At 37.2% G+C, this 15,355-nt stretch overlaps 1 protein-coding gene across 1 annotated transcript in view; it reads right to left on the reverse strand.

The window, feature by feature from the left end:
- Nucleotides 1-15,355, reverse strand: part of WDR44 (WD repeat domain 44) — a 79,401-nt gene that overhangs the window by 34,210 nt on the left and 29,836 nt on the right. The window contains exons 4-9 of the mRNA XM_060001630.1: nt 10,532-11,162; nt 9,911-10,041; nt 8,184-8,279; nt 6,698-6,834; nt 5,491-5,574; nt 502-608 (exon numbers count right to left, since the gene is read on the reverse strand). Of these exons, the coding sequence (XP_059857613.1) occupies nt 502-608; nt 5,491-5,574; nt 6,698-6,834; nt 8,184-8,279; nt 9,911-10,041; nt 10,532-11,162 (1,186 nt within the window). The remainder of the gene's footprint in view (nt 1-501; nt 609-5,490; nt 5,575-6,697; nt 6,835-8,183; nt 8,280-9,910; nt 10,042-10,531; nt 11,163-15,355) is intronic.

Genomic DNA, 15,355 nt, shown 5'->3' on the forward strand with positions numbered 1-15,355 from the left:
AATGGGGATAATAATGGTCCTTACCTCATAGAGTTTTTAAGAGGATTAAATGAGTTAACACAGGTGAAAGTGCTTGGAACAGTGTCTGGCACAGAATAAATACTATATAAGTGTTTATTAAATAAAACAAATGAGCACAATTATAACAAAGGCATAGGAAGTTAAGGTGTGGAAATTCAGAAAATTTACCTAATTTTGAGAATATTTATAAACACTAAATAGCCTTACAAAACGAATTTACAACTGATTACTGAACACTCAACTCTTCCAGGTTGCTAGTCACAAAGTATGTACAAATTCATGTTTAAGATGCATAAATTCATTTTTCTTCCCACTCATAAAACTGACAGTGAGAGTAACATGATTTATTGAAATACTAAGATATTAGCTATTAAGGTTTATTACTTTCAATAAAATAGAATGCTTCTTACAAGCTACAGGCTAAATTTAAATGATTACAAATCAATTAAGTATTCAGTTGAAATGTTCTGTTTCACTTACCTTCGTCTCTAACACTTTTAACTTTATTTACAGCACGTTCGCCGTATTCCTCAGCAAGGTGCTTTGCTCTCTTTACTGATTTTCCTAGGAACTTCTTTAGTTGAGTCCTTAACAAAAATGCCAAAAAAAGAAAAAAACCAAAAATCCCAACCCAAATTACTTCTTATTAACTCAACTAATTGTAAAAGTTCAACAATTCACAGATAATCTCATGAGCTGTGACTGGTAAAGTGTATCATTTTGAAATAACTCCTTTTTTATATACATAGTAGGTCTTTGAGTTCCCAAATCCCTTGTTCTATGGAATAAATATACTCAAATCAATATGGCTACAAAGGAAATATAGGCAGTTCCCCCCAATGTATAATATCATATCCTCTAGAGCACTAGTTTTCAGTGGTGGATAATAATCACTTGGTGGGAACGGAGTGGGAGGGGAGTGTTTTAAAGTGCAGATACCTGGGCGCGTGGGCTTCACTAGTTGTGGCACGTGGGCTCAGTAGTTGTGGCTCGCGGGCTCTAGAGCGCAGGCTCAGTCGTTGTGGCGCACGGGCTTAGTTGCTCCGCGGCATGTAGGATCTTCCCAGACCAGGACTCGAACCCGTGTCCCCTGCATTGGCAGGCGGATTCTTAACCACTGTGCCACCAGGGAAGCCCTAACTTCAGTTCTTGAAATGTACCAAGCTTTTAGTCACCTCAAGGCCTTTGGATGGGTGGTTATTTCTGCCTGGAACACTTCTCCCTTGGCTAATTTCTACTCATCTTTTAGGTCTCAGAACAAACAGCTCTCTTTTAAAAAAGCCCTCCTTGACTCTTTAGAACAGATTTTCCTGTTATACACACCCATAGCACCCCATATATTCTTCTATAGTAATTACTACAAACATAGTTAGATTTATCTGTGTAATTACATGTTTAGTGTCTGCTTCTCTTATTTAACTGGAAGCTCTATGAGGGCAGAGACTACGATTGTCTTCCTAACTATTTTATCTGCAGCACCAAACTCCCATGTCTAACTGACAGAAAGACTACAATATGCTACAACTGGTATTGATATGAAGAGATGTCCATTACATAATAGGTATTTTTTTTTAAAGTCAATAAACTATAGACACAGTATAACTTCACTTTTGTGAGAAAAAAAATTCTATGGTGGGGACTTCCCTGGTGGCACAGTGGTTAAGAATCCACGTGCCAATGCAGGGGACATGGATTCGATCCCTGGTCCGGAGATCCCACATGCCATGGAGCAACTAAGCCCGTGCACCACAACTACTGAGACTGCACTCTAGAGCCCACGAGCCACAACTACTGAGCCCACGTGCCACAACTAGTGAAGCCCACGCGCCTAGAGCCTGTGCTCCACAACAAGAGAAGCCACCGCAATGAGAAGCCCACACATGACAAAGAAGAGTAGCCCCCGCTCGCCGCAACTAGAGAAAGCCCGCGCACAGCAATGAAGACCCAACGCAGACAAAAATAAATAAATTTTAAAAAAATTCTATGGTGAACATACCTAAAGATTATTTCTGGGGGTGAGAGTATGAGAGGCTTTCATTTTCTTTTTTACCCATTTCTGTATTATTTTGATAATCATAAAACACAGATGATAAACCTTTTTCTTTTGGCCACACCACACGGCTTGTGGGATCTTAGTTCCCTAACCGGGGATCAAACCCGGGCCCTCGGCAGTGAAAGTGCAGAGTGCTAACCACTGGACCGCCAGGGAATTCCCAGGTAAACCTTTTTTTTTGAGGTATAGTTGATTTATAATATTATATTAGTTTCAGGTGTATAATGTAGTGATTCAAACTTTTTATAGATTATACTCCACTTATGGTCAATTAATGTATGACAAAGGAGGCAAGAATATACACTGGAGAAACGACAGTCTCTTCAATAAGTGGTGCTGGGAAAACTGGACAGCTACATGTAAAAGAATGAAATTAGAACATTTTCTAACACCATACACAAAAATAAACTCAAAATGGATTAAAGACCTAAATGTAAGACCAGATACTACAAAACTCTTAAAGGAAAACATAGGCAGAACACTCTGACATAAATCGCAGCAAGATCTTTTTGGATCCACCTCCTGCAGTAATGAAAATAAAAACAAAAATAAACAAATGGGACCCAATTAAACTTAAAAGCTTTTGCACAGCAAAGGAAACCATAAACAAAGAAAGCCCACAGAATGGGAGAAAATATTTGCAAACGAAGTGACAGACAAGGGATTCATTTCCAAAATATACAAAACAGCTCATGCAGCTCAATATCAAAAAAACCAAACAACCCAATCAAAAAATGGGCAGAAAATCTAAATAGACATTTCTCCAAAGAAGACATACAGATGGCCAAAAAGCACACGAAAAGATGCTCAACATCACTAATTATTAGAGAAATGCAAATCAAAACTACAATGAGGTATCACCTCACACCGGTCAGAATGGCCATCATCAGAAAGTCTACACACAATAAATGCTGGAGAGGGTGTGGAGAGAAGGGAACCCTCCTGCACTGTTGGTGGGAATGTAAATTGGTACAGTCACTATGGACAACAGTATGGAGGTTCCTTAAAAAACTAAAAGAACTACCATATGATCCAGCAATCCCACTCCTCTGGGCATATATCTGGAGAAAACCATACTTTGAAAAGATACATGCACCCCAATGTTCATACCAGCACTACTCACAATAGCCAAGACACGGAAGCAACCTAAATGTCCACTGACAGAGGAATGGATAAAGAAGATGTACATATATACAATGGAATATTACTCAGTCATAAAAAAAGAATGAAATACTGCTATTTGCAGTGACATGGACGGACCTAGAGGTTATCATACTAAGTGAAGTAAGTCAGACAGGGAAAGACAAATATCACACGATATCACTTACATGTGGAATCTAAAAACAAGGATACAAATGAACTTATTTACAAAAGAGAAACATACTCACAGACTTCGAAAACGAACTTACGGTTACCAAAGGGGAAAGGTGTGGGGGGGGGATAAATTAGGAGTTTGGGATTATCATATACACACTACTATATATAAAATAGAGAATCAACAAGGATCTACTGTATAGCACAGGGAACTCTACTCAATATTGAGTAATAACCTATATGGGAAAAGAATCTGAAAAAGAATGGATACATGTATAACTGAATTACTTTGCTGTATACCAGTAAAACTAACATGCTATTGTAAATCAACTATACTCCAATATAAAATAAAAATCAAATTAAAGTTATTATAAAATAGTGGCTATATTCCCCATGCTGTACAATATATCCTTGTAGCTTATTTATTTTACACACAGTAGTTTGTACCTCTTAATTCCTTACCCCTATCTTGCCTCCCCACCCTTCCCTCTCCCCACTGGTAACCACTAATTTGTTCTCTATATCTGTGCTACAGAAATTAAATACAGATATAGAGATTAAAAACAGATAAACCATTTTTAAAATCACAATAAGGTCTCTGCTACCTATAACTCTGAAGTTATATTTTCTGGTTAACTACAGGTTTAGTACTACTTTAAGCAAGGAAACATATTTTAATCATTTTGGATGAGAACATTTCTAAAATACATACTTTTGTGCCTTCTTTAATGGCACTTAATGCTCGATAAGTTTCTTTCTTTAATAAATAGGGTCAGTTACCATCTTTACTATTCTTTAATACATTCAAGGCTTTTCAAATGGATTGCAAGTGAGCCATAATATTGGTTCCCCTCTCAGCCTTCAAGGCAACAGGGTAGGGCCCAGAGAAACCAGAACCCTGGGCCAGTCTCTTTTGGCCATCAGCTGCCTCATCAGTTTACCCCAGGGTTCAGTGCAAATAATACCATGTTCTGTATGTCACAACATAAGAAGAAGTTGAAAGCACTGCCATGTGAAATGGTTGTGCAATGCGAGTCCTTTTTTATCATTTTCTGATTCCTCTCTTGCAATCAGAGTATTATGTGACATTCTTATGTGTTGATTTACATGTCAGTTTGCTGCTTCTATTTTGCTCTGAGATCAGATACCAGATGACCAGATTTTTAGAAATTATGTAAGAAGTAAGTATAAAGGCTTTGAATGAACCTGAGGAGCTTTTCTTTTAAAAAATAATGAGCTTTAGTGCATGGAGCAAGTGACATCTTTCCTGGATGTCTATATGTCTCCTGAACAATTCTAATTCTCCGGTTCCCAATAGTTGCCATTGCTAGAAGGCCAAGGTCCAGATAGCTGAGGTGTTATCATATACCTCCACTGTGGGCATACCTGCTCTAAAAAATCTCAATGCTTTCTTTGCTATACTTGCCACACTAGGAGAAGATCAGACTTGAGTGGAGAGCTCATTTTAGGCCTTAGACTGAATTATTGCCAATTAAGTGACTTGTGTATAATCAAGCAAAACATACATGTCCACCACTGTGCTAGATTTTTATAGGGGAAAAAGAAGAATGATGTGATCAAAATCCTTTTGCAACACATGGTCTAGTTGTTTAACATGTATTTATCTTATTTTTTAAAATCAGAAAACAGTTTAAGATAATATAAAATATAAACAGCAAATGTAAGTTATGTAGACAATAGGTGTCATTGAAATTGAGAACAGGAAAAACTTTACTATGTACTGGAGTAGTAAGGAAGAATCTCACGTAGTTGGGTTTAGAAAGACAAATACGATTTGGAGAGATGAGAAATGGAAAAAGCAACTTCAAGGACAATCATGTTCTTCTACCAACACTTCTGGCACCTACCATCAGAAAAATACAAGCATGATGCAAAATGTATCGATCATTTACTGTATGTCAGATGCTATAAAAATGACCAAGACAGCCTCAAGGAACTCATAATCCATTGCCCGAGGGCAGGGAGTGGTAGTGGTGGATGGACATATAAACTGGACAGAGTATAGATTTAAAATATGGCAGCTCTCATATATATATATAATAAAAGCCTGAAATGAAGAAAAGGGATGTAATGTAACTCACGTTTTCTGTTTTAACCTTCCACCATCAGTATCTGTTTGTTGAGACTGTAACTTCTCTTCATCATCTGACTGTGCTGCGTCATTACTACAACAAGAAGTAGTCATTTTATAAGAAGCCATTTCCCCTACACTTCTCAAAAATCTCTGTGTGTACTTAGTATACAATTAGCTAATCACTGTAAGAAAAAAATGTTAACATGCTTTATATAAGTTTAATTTAAATGATGACCCTGAGAATTTAAAGACTTGAAAGATCATAGCGTAGAATCTTTAAGCAAGGTGCAATGTACAAAATGCAAACGAATGCAATTTAGGAATTTATGAAAAACCTAACACAAACAAGGCTTTTTGCTGGGCAAAACATGCTGCACAGAAATGACACATTAACTTATAAATATCTCCCTCCTTACTTACCAGGCACATCATGTGAAAGCTTTGCTTTCACCGAAATTATTTCTTAGTTCTACATACATCTCACAGTAAAGTCAATCACCTCACTCTAAAGACACTTTCTGACCCTAAAAAGACAATACAATTATTTATAAAATTTCTGATCCTTAAAGCGAGGTTTCAGAAGACCAGGCGTTTATCCCACATGGCTTTTTAGCTTCATGTGTTCTAATATTGTCTCTAGTATAATATTGGGTTGGCTGAAAAGTTTGTTTGGGTTTTCTGTAAGATGTCATAACAAAACCCAAACAAACTTTTTGGCCAATCCAATATAAATCATTTTAAAAGAAGACAAACCAAATACTATGAGATTTAAGATATATATATATTTTCCCCCAAGTAATTGTACAATCTTGAGAACAAAGCTGAATAAAGAAAATGTCACACACAGACACACACACACACACACACACATACACACACTCAGAGAAGAATATTATTCAGCCATAAAAAGGAAGGAAATCCAGCCATTTGTGACAACATGGATGGACCTTGGGAGCATTAAGCTAAATGAAATAAATCAGACAGAGAAAGACAAATACTTTATGATATCACTTATATGTGGAATCTTAAAAAAAAAAGCTCATTTTAAAAAAGTTTAAGAATACATACATTAACTAACTCTAATTTTAATTCTAACTTTAAAAAAAGAAGACTGAATGAAACCAAATTAGGGACTCTCATAGTTCATAAACAGAGAACTTTTCACCACTCTGAATGAAATACTACAAATGATAAATAATAACATTAGGCCATACCTTACATATTCCTTAGTCCTTCTCATGATGTGTAGAGTGAGAGGATTAATACCTGTTGGCAGTTTCTCTTCTGCAAGACTCAAAGGTATTTCTTCTCCAGTATCCAGATTCTTAATCATTACACTGGCTAAAATTTCCTGAAGTAAAAAGTAACACCAAGAGTACCTATAATTTAATTATCTTTTTGAATCTACAAAATCCTCAAAAATTCAAGCTAAGAACTTTCTAGATACATTCAGTACTATGTACAATAATTTTTTTTTTTTTTTTTGCGGTACGCGGGCCCCTCACTGTTGGGGCCCCTCCCACTTGTACAATAATTTTTTAAACATTTTTAGTGAGATACAATTTCCACACCACAAAATGCACTCATTTAAAGCGTATAATTCAATGGTTCTGAGTACATTCACGGAGTTGTGCAATTATCACCATTATCTAAGTTTAGAACATTTCTACCTCCCCCAAAAGAAAGCATAAACCCATTAGCTGTCATGCTGTATTCCCCTCTCCTCCCAGTCCTTGGCAACCACGAATCTACTTTTTTTCTCTATGGATTTGCCTATTCTGGACATTTCATATAAATTAAATCATATGGTATGTAGTCTTTTGTGATTGGCTTCTTTCACTTAGCATCATCCTGTCAAGGTTCATCCATATTGCAGCATGTATCTCTTTCCTTTTAATTGCCAAAAAATAGTCCACATGGATGGATATACTACATTTTATTAATCCATTCATCAGTGTTGGACATTTGTGTCGTTTCCACACTTTCGCTAGCATGAACACCTATGTATATTTTTTGTGTGGATGTATGTTTTCCTTTCTCTTTGGTGTATACATAGGATTGGTATTGCTGGGTCATGGTTAACTCGATGTTTAATATTTTGAGGAACTACCAAACCGTTTTCCAAAGTACAATAATTTTTTTAAATGTACTGTTTAAAAGAAACAAAAGTTAAGATTTTGCTTCAAAACTTCATTCTGAATAAATTGGCCAATAGATGTATACTAAATTTTAAGGTAAGAATTAAACATTGAGTCTGTATACACTGTACATAATCCAATATGTATAAAAACATATACCTATAATATCAAGTTTTTTTTAAGCCCACTTTCTATAAAACATAGGCCTTGCTTTCAATACACTTATTCCACCATATAATTATGTGAAAGGGCAAGTTTAAGTCAGAGTTCAAACTCCAGCATATTAAAAAAAAAAAACTAAGACAATCTTCAATTTTCATTTTTTCCTCTACATTATGATGTTTTTGCCTAACAGCAATAAAGCTAATTTTTTTAAATCATGGTAAAATATATATAATACAAAATTTACCATTTTAACCACTTTTAATTGTATAGTTCATCAGCATCAAGTACATTTACATTGTCATGCAACCATCATCACCATTCATCTCTAGAATTTTTTCATCTTCTCATCATGACCTCTATGTTTTATGTTTTCAAGAACCAAAAAATCTAATTATACCTCATCAGTAAGCTCTCTCCCAGAGTTGGACCTAGGTCTCTGAGGGCCCATCACTTCACCTGCTATTGTCTGCCCATCAGGTGTTTTTCCATTTTCCTGAAATTATAATTTTATAAACAGAAAGTAGACTGAATCAATTTCTATAAATATTCAATTATTCATTACCACACACAGTTCTAAAGAATTGCAGAATACAGATAATGGAGCCTACTGAAAATTTAAATGGAGCACTCCATTTCAGTCTTTTATTATTCCCAGCATGCTGAAAAACATTGGGTACCAAAAGTGTTGCTGCTCATGAAATAATGTCTGAGTAGTCTTGAAAGCAAATAAATGTTCTATTTGAACCTGGCCCAAAAGCAGTTCTCTACCAGTAAAATGCCAGCACTAATATTGCCATTAATCAGAGCTATACACATGGATATCCTGAGGGTAGGGGTTGGCAAACGTTTTCTGTAGAGCCAGATAGTAAATATTTTAAGCTTTTTGCTTCATATATAGTGTCTGTCGCATATTCTTTTTTTAAAAACAACCCTTTAAAAATATAAAGACCATTTTTAGCTTGGGGACCCTACAAAATCAGGCCACTGTTGACCTCTGCTCTAAGGCTCTGAAAAGACTATAGTGTCTTTTTGTGTGTGTATGTGCTTTGAATTTTATTCCAAGTTCCATTGGCCACAGAATCCTTGATTTAAAAATTTTTTTTATTTTATATTGAAGTATAGTTGATTAACAATGTTGTGTTAGTTTCAGGTGTACAGCAAAGTGATTCAGTTATACATATACATGTATCTCTTCTTTTTCAAGTTCTTTTCCCTTTGAGGTTATTACAGAATATTGAGCAGAGTTCCCTGTGCTGTACGGTAGGTCCTTGTTGATTATCTATTTTATATATAGTAGTGTGTATATGTTAATCCCAAACTCCCAATTTATCCCTCCCCCCACCTTTCCCCTTTGGTAACCATAAGTTTGTTTTCCAAGTCTGTATGTTTCTGTTTTGTAAATAAGTTCATTTGTATCATTTTTTTTTAAGATTCCGATATCATATGATATTTGTCTTTCTCTGTCTGACTTACTTCACTTAGTATGATAGTATCTCCCAGTCGGCTAACCTGCCCTAACCACAGCTACCACATAAGTAACCCTCTTGAATCCCAGAATTTGACAGTGGCAGAAATTCATGTTATCAAGTCCTTTCTATTGCCTCATATATGGATACATAGCCTAGTGTATGAAGTTTTTTTTTCATGATTAGGAAAAGGAAATTATAAAAAATAAAAGTCCCCAATTTTGACCACTATAGGTCAGATAAATGAAGATTATAGTTGGTATTTATTAATAAATATTACATATAGCAGCATCTGTCACTTTTTGAATACCTACTACATGCCAGGTACTTGGCATACTCTAGCTCATTTCAACCTTGCAAGAAACCTTCAAGGAAGGTTTTCCCCTCATTTCATCAATGAGCCATCTCAGACTCAGATGTTAAATAGCTTGCCAGAATCAGCCAGCTACTTAAGTAGCAGAGCTAGACAAGGGATGTAAGGTAGCCAGGTTTTGGGGACAAGGAAATATTTGGCCTGGAGAAGAAAGAAGGTTCTACAATCAACAAACCAAAACCAAAACCAAAACCAAAAGCAAAACCAAAACCAAAACAATCAACAAACCAGCCAGTTGCAGAAAGTTGAGAAAGCCTGTATCAAATATAACACAAATTCACCAACCTGGGCAGTAACTATTTTATCTCCACTGGTAGCACTTGCCAAATCAAGAGAAGGCTGAGAATCTTTGACTGTACTCTCTGAAGCCATGTTTGTAGTTAGGAGAGTATCAGATGTAATATTCTCTTTGGGAACTGCAATAATAACAACAACAACAACAACAACTAATATTTATATAAGACCTTATACATAGCTTGAAAAGTGCTTTAACCTTTATCTGGCTGATGCTTAGAACAATCCTCTGAGAAAAGTGGTTTTATTACTCTCGTTTTATATATGGGAAAACCAGGGTTCAAATATGTTAAATTCCTCAAGGCTACACAACTTACACATGAAGAGAACTAGGACTTGAATTCAAATCTGAAGTCTCCAAATTCTACGCTCTTTTCACTATGCCACACTGGCTCTCCAATGGTAACAGATTTGAAAGTCTCCTGAAATGTTTAATTACAGTAATGTAACAACACCAATGTAAACATTTTGATTTTCTATTATTAAAATAAGTTTTATAACTTGGTCATCAATGTTGTTATATACAGCATAAAGTGAAAAAAAAATCAGAAAGTTCAAGTTTCAACTCCAAGAACTCCCCACAAAAATAGCTATTTCTCAATTAATACTTGCCATCTAGATCAGGTGCCTTAAGAGCCTCAAACTCCAATTCGCTTTTCTTTTTTCTTGGTGGTGGAGCAGGTCGAGATGGCGGTGGGGGTCTAGGAGGCGGGAAATTAGTTGGAGGAGGTGGGCGTGCTGGAACAGGCTTCTTTGTACTAGCTACTATATCAGGTTCTGGAGTAAGCTGTCTTGGTGGTTTGGCAGGAGCAACTTCTTCCACAACAGCAAAATCTTTAGTAGATAAGGAGTGTGAGGATGCAGGTTCTAGAACATCACTTTCTTTGACTTCCACTGCTTCCTTGTTCAACACTTCTGTTTCAGTTTCAGGCACATTAAGCTGTTGTTCAGTTGAACTTATTTCAGTTAACTTAGTGGTTTCATCTACTGGCTTGTCATATGTGTCATCAGAAGGAAAACATTTTTTTGATTCTAATTCAGTTTCTTCAGATACATCCTGACTCTCTGCCTTTTGGGAATCTTCCTGCAGTACTTGATCTACGGCTAACAATCCAGGTATATCTGTTCCAGCCATGATAGGACTGGCAGTAGCCTGATCAGACTGTCCTTTTCCTTTGGAATCCAAAGAGTCATCTTCCAGCTGTAGTACTTTCTGACTCTCTTCAATAATACTTTCAATAATCTGATGAAAGGTTAAAAAGCAGTTGAAAAAAAACAGTGAAGCTATTTACAAGAACAAAATAACAGCTAATCATTTATATAGTACTTACTATGTGCCAGGCAATGTTCTTAACACTTTACGTATTTTAATCTTTACAACAACCTTGTAAGATAGCACTCTTACTATCATCATTATACAAATGAGGGAACTAAGGCACAGAGGGACCAAGTGATTTGTCCAACGTCACAAAGCTAGTAAGTGATGAAGCTGGCATAAACGTAGGGAGTTTGGTTCCAGACACTGTACTCTTAACCATTATATAGGGAATCTGTGTTAGTACGTGTAATCACAAAAATTCAATCAACCCTGTAAAAGAAAGTTTAAACCTAAATTTACATTCAGATGCTTCATGTCATAGTTCATTTACATATTTATGCCAAGTTACTTGCCTGCTGGTTTGAGCCTAGTTAACAAAACTATGAGAATCAAAACCACCTTGTACAAGATTTCAAGTTGTTCAGCTCTGAACTCAAGCCTGACATGGAAAGCCAGCAGATGCAGGGAGATTAATGTTCTTAAACAGGCTACATCTAATCCCCTGTTCTGCAGAGAGATGGCAGGACCGTGCAAAGAGTTCAAATACCCACCTCATCTTGCCTTTTTTCCCTTTTATTTCTTATCTACAGTTGAAAACTACAGGCAGGCTTTCTGCGTCTCCTACCAACATTTAGAAGAAAATATATTTTCTACCCGTCCTGTCATTATTAACACAATAAATCTCCCAGCCCACTCACTTATCTTTCCACCACGGAGACATGGATGACTTCTGCTTTCTCAATTCTTTGGCTCCAGAAAGTTAACAGAATGTGTTATGGAACTATCTTGATGTGGTTTACTACAAATTCATGCCAAGTTGAACTGGATATTAAGCCGTTCAATAATATTCATCCCTGATTTCCCAGCATATTCTACATATTAATTTTTCTCAATCTTCAAATTTTTATCCTAGACCTACCTTACTTTTACCAGAGAAATATTAACTAGAGTCCACCTAATTTGTCAATTAGGTAGTTTCTGAGCTCTGAGTACTTTAGCAATAACAGAAGCCAGATTACAGTAAATTTACGAATGAATAAGAGGTGAAGACAGGAACAGCCAGCACACTCTACGTTCTCAAAAAGCTTGGCTATACATGGAAGAGGGTGCAAGAAAATGATCCAGCATTTTTATAAGCCGAGGGGAAAGAGCCAATGGAAAGGAAGATAACAAGTTCTGGAGAAGAAAAGAAAGAAGGTCTGCTGTGTATCAGACCCAGTACACACATTTGCCATTTAATCTTTACACAGGCCTTGTGAGGGAGCTAGATTATCTCCCTTCTACAAAAGCAGGAATCTGAGGTAAAGGCATTAAGTATTTCGCCCAAGGTCCCACAGCTAGTAAACTACAAAGTCAAAACTGAAATCTGGGTTTTTCTCCAAAAAATCCAGTGTTCTTTATATTATATCATTCTACTTCGGACAGGAAAAAAAAAGAATACTAAATTCTCAGGAATGGCATGAAAATGAGGTAAAAGATGACAACAAGTTTGCAGGTGAGGGAAGTGAGAGATGATGAAAAGGACTGAATTCAGGCTTCTTAGCCTCTAACACCTACATGCAGTGTGGGAAGCAAGGTTATCTGATGAAAGTAAGCAGATGCAGGTGGGCACAGTGAGCATGAGGTGAATGTAAAGGTTTCAAATAATCACTATGCAGAGTGAAAAGGCCTATGCCATCAGAGGGGTTAAAACAAGGTTGAAAATCTTAAACCTTCTCTAATCCCTTACCTGAGGACAATCTCTTCCTCTTCTGAACTCCTATCACTCTTACTGTTCATTATAATATGAACTAGAATATAAATACAGAGTAGTACACGAGCTAGCTCTATATAAATATTTTCTCCACACCTGGAAAACAAGGCCCGTGTTTTCTACCTCTTGATATGCCCCCATAGCACCTATTTACAGTACCTAGCCCTGTTTCCCCACCCCCGTTCTCTGCCGGGTTTCAGGAGGTAGCAAATGGGGAAAGAACAAGAGAACAGTGAGAATGAAGACTAACATAGAAATGATCGTGCTAAAGCAACTGTTTCCTATCACCTCCCTGCTTCAAAAAAATCATTGCTTTCACAGCGACTGTAAAATAAAAACCAGATGTTTTAGTATGACATGAGAGGCATTCCCATAATCTGGCCCTAACTCTGGTCTCTAGACTCATCGTCAAACATTCTGCACATTCCTCATCTCCACGCCTTTGGTTATGCCTTTCCTCTTCCATCTCTGACTGCCCAAATCTTTTTTTTTTTTGCGGTACGCGGGCCTCTCACTGTTGTGGCCTCTCCCGTTGCAGAGCACAGGCTCCAGACGTGCAAGCTCAGCAGCCAAGGCTCACGGGCCCAGCAGCTCCGTGGCATGTGGGATCTTCCCGGACCGGGGCACGAACCCGTGTCCCCTGCATTGGCAGGCGGACTCTCAACCACTGCGCCACCAGGGAAGCCCCCTGCCCAAATCTTATCCATTCATCAAGAACCAGTTCAGATGCTACTTCCTCCTTCCCCATTCCTATCCTCGAGGAGAAAGTAAAGCCTCCCTTTGTGTTCTTATAAAGTTTGCAAGTCTACTTGAACACTTATTACACTCAGTTTTGTGTTTATCCAATTTTCTCTACTAAAATGTAAGCTACTGGGAACAGGGATTGTGTTATACCCTGATCCAGGGTGTAACTCCACAGCCTTTATCATTAATGTTGGATACTTAATTCACTTGAAAAGGCCAGAACTTACAAAGTAATACCTAGAGTCTTAAGACTCACTCTATGGCTCCATAGTGTTTACTACTTTTTCAGCTTCTAAACTCTCCTTAAAAATCACCTTTTTTTGGCTACTAACTATACTTACCCATTTGTATTTTATCCCAAGAAAAAAATTCTTAAAAAGGGAAAGAAAAGCTCTAGTGGAAAAACAGAAACTTTTCAAGTTTTCAACAATAAAAACGGCTAGATACATAATAATCCATTTGCTTGATGGAAGCTAATAGACCAAATGAAAACTGAGTATTAAAATCATGTAGAGGGCTTCCCTGGTGGCGCAGTGGTTGGGAGTCCGCCTGCCGATGCAGGGGACGTGGGTTTGTGCCCCGGTCCGGGAAGATCCCACATGCTGCGGAGCGGCTGGGCCCGTGAGCCACAGCCGCTGAGCCTGCGCGTCCGGAGGCTGTGTTCCGCAATGGGAGAGGCCACAGCAGTGAGAGGCCCACGTACCGCAAAAAAAAAAAAAAAAAATCATGTAGAAATATGATAAAAATCAAAAAATGTTAAGAGGAAAAGGTAGAATATAAAATTCTGTCAGAAACAAAACAACACCATCACCAACAAAATTCTATCTACACTACAAACAGGCCAAAAAAAAAAAAAGCAAATGAGTGAGAACCAGAAGGGAACGCCAAAAAATCAAGACAGCTGTTTGTTTGTGTAGAATTGTGGGACATTTCTGATTTAAAAAAAAAAAAAGGGTACCACTCTTGTTATCTCATTCATGCTAATACACAAAACCATTTTTCCCAAAAAGGAAATTTTTCTTTTTAAAGGAAAAAGTATGATCAATATTAAAATATGTAGTCCATTAGTTTCTAAATTCCATAAGGGTAGAACAATGAATCTACATTAGTGGTGATTTTGCCTGGTATCATTCCCCCAGACATTCAGTGATGTCTGGAGACATTTTTGGTTGTCAAGATGGGGTAGGGGTTGGTAGGGGGGGGCGGACGTTGACATCTAGTGAGTCAAAGCCAGGAATGCTGCTAAACATTCTACAATGTACAGAACAGTCTCTCCTTCCCCCCACAACAAAGAATTATTCACCCCAAAGGTGTTGCTGTTGAGAAACTCTGGGATAGAGGATGTGTCGTAGCATTGGTCTCTGGAAATCCACTCGCTAAACAGTGCCTGGGGCCCAGAAAACACTCAAAACTGGTATAAATGAACAGACACACACTGTTCTTTCTCCTTGGGTTTTATCCTGATACTGTGAATAACCCATTGCCAAAATTTTTATCTTATGCTCAGTCTCTTCCAGTAAACCAAACCCTGAAGCTTCATATGATCAATTCCTTAAAAGTTATCAAAGGTACTAGAAGAGTAATGACTTCTTCTAACCTCTAACTCCTCAAGACATTAGAA

This window comes from Delphinus delphis, chromosome X (genome assembly GCF_949987515.2).
Source record: "Delphinus delphis chromosome X, mDelDel1.2, whole genome shotgun sequence".
Classification (NCBI taxonomy): domain Eukaryota; kingdom Metazoa; phylum Chordata; class Mammalia; order Artiodactyla; family Delphinidae; genus Delphinus; species Delphinus delphis.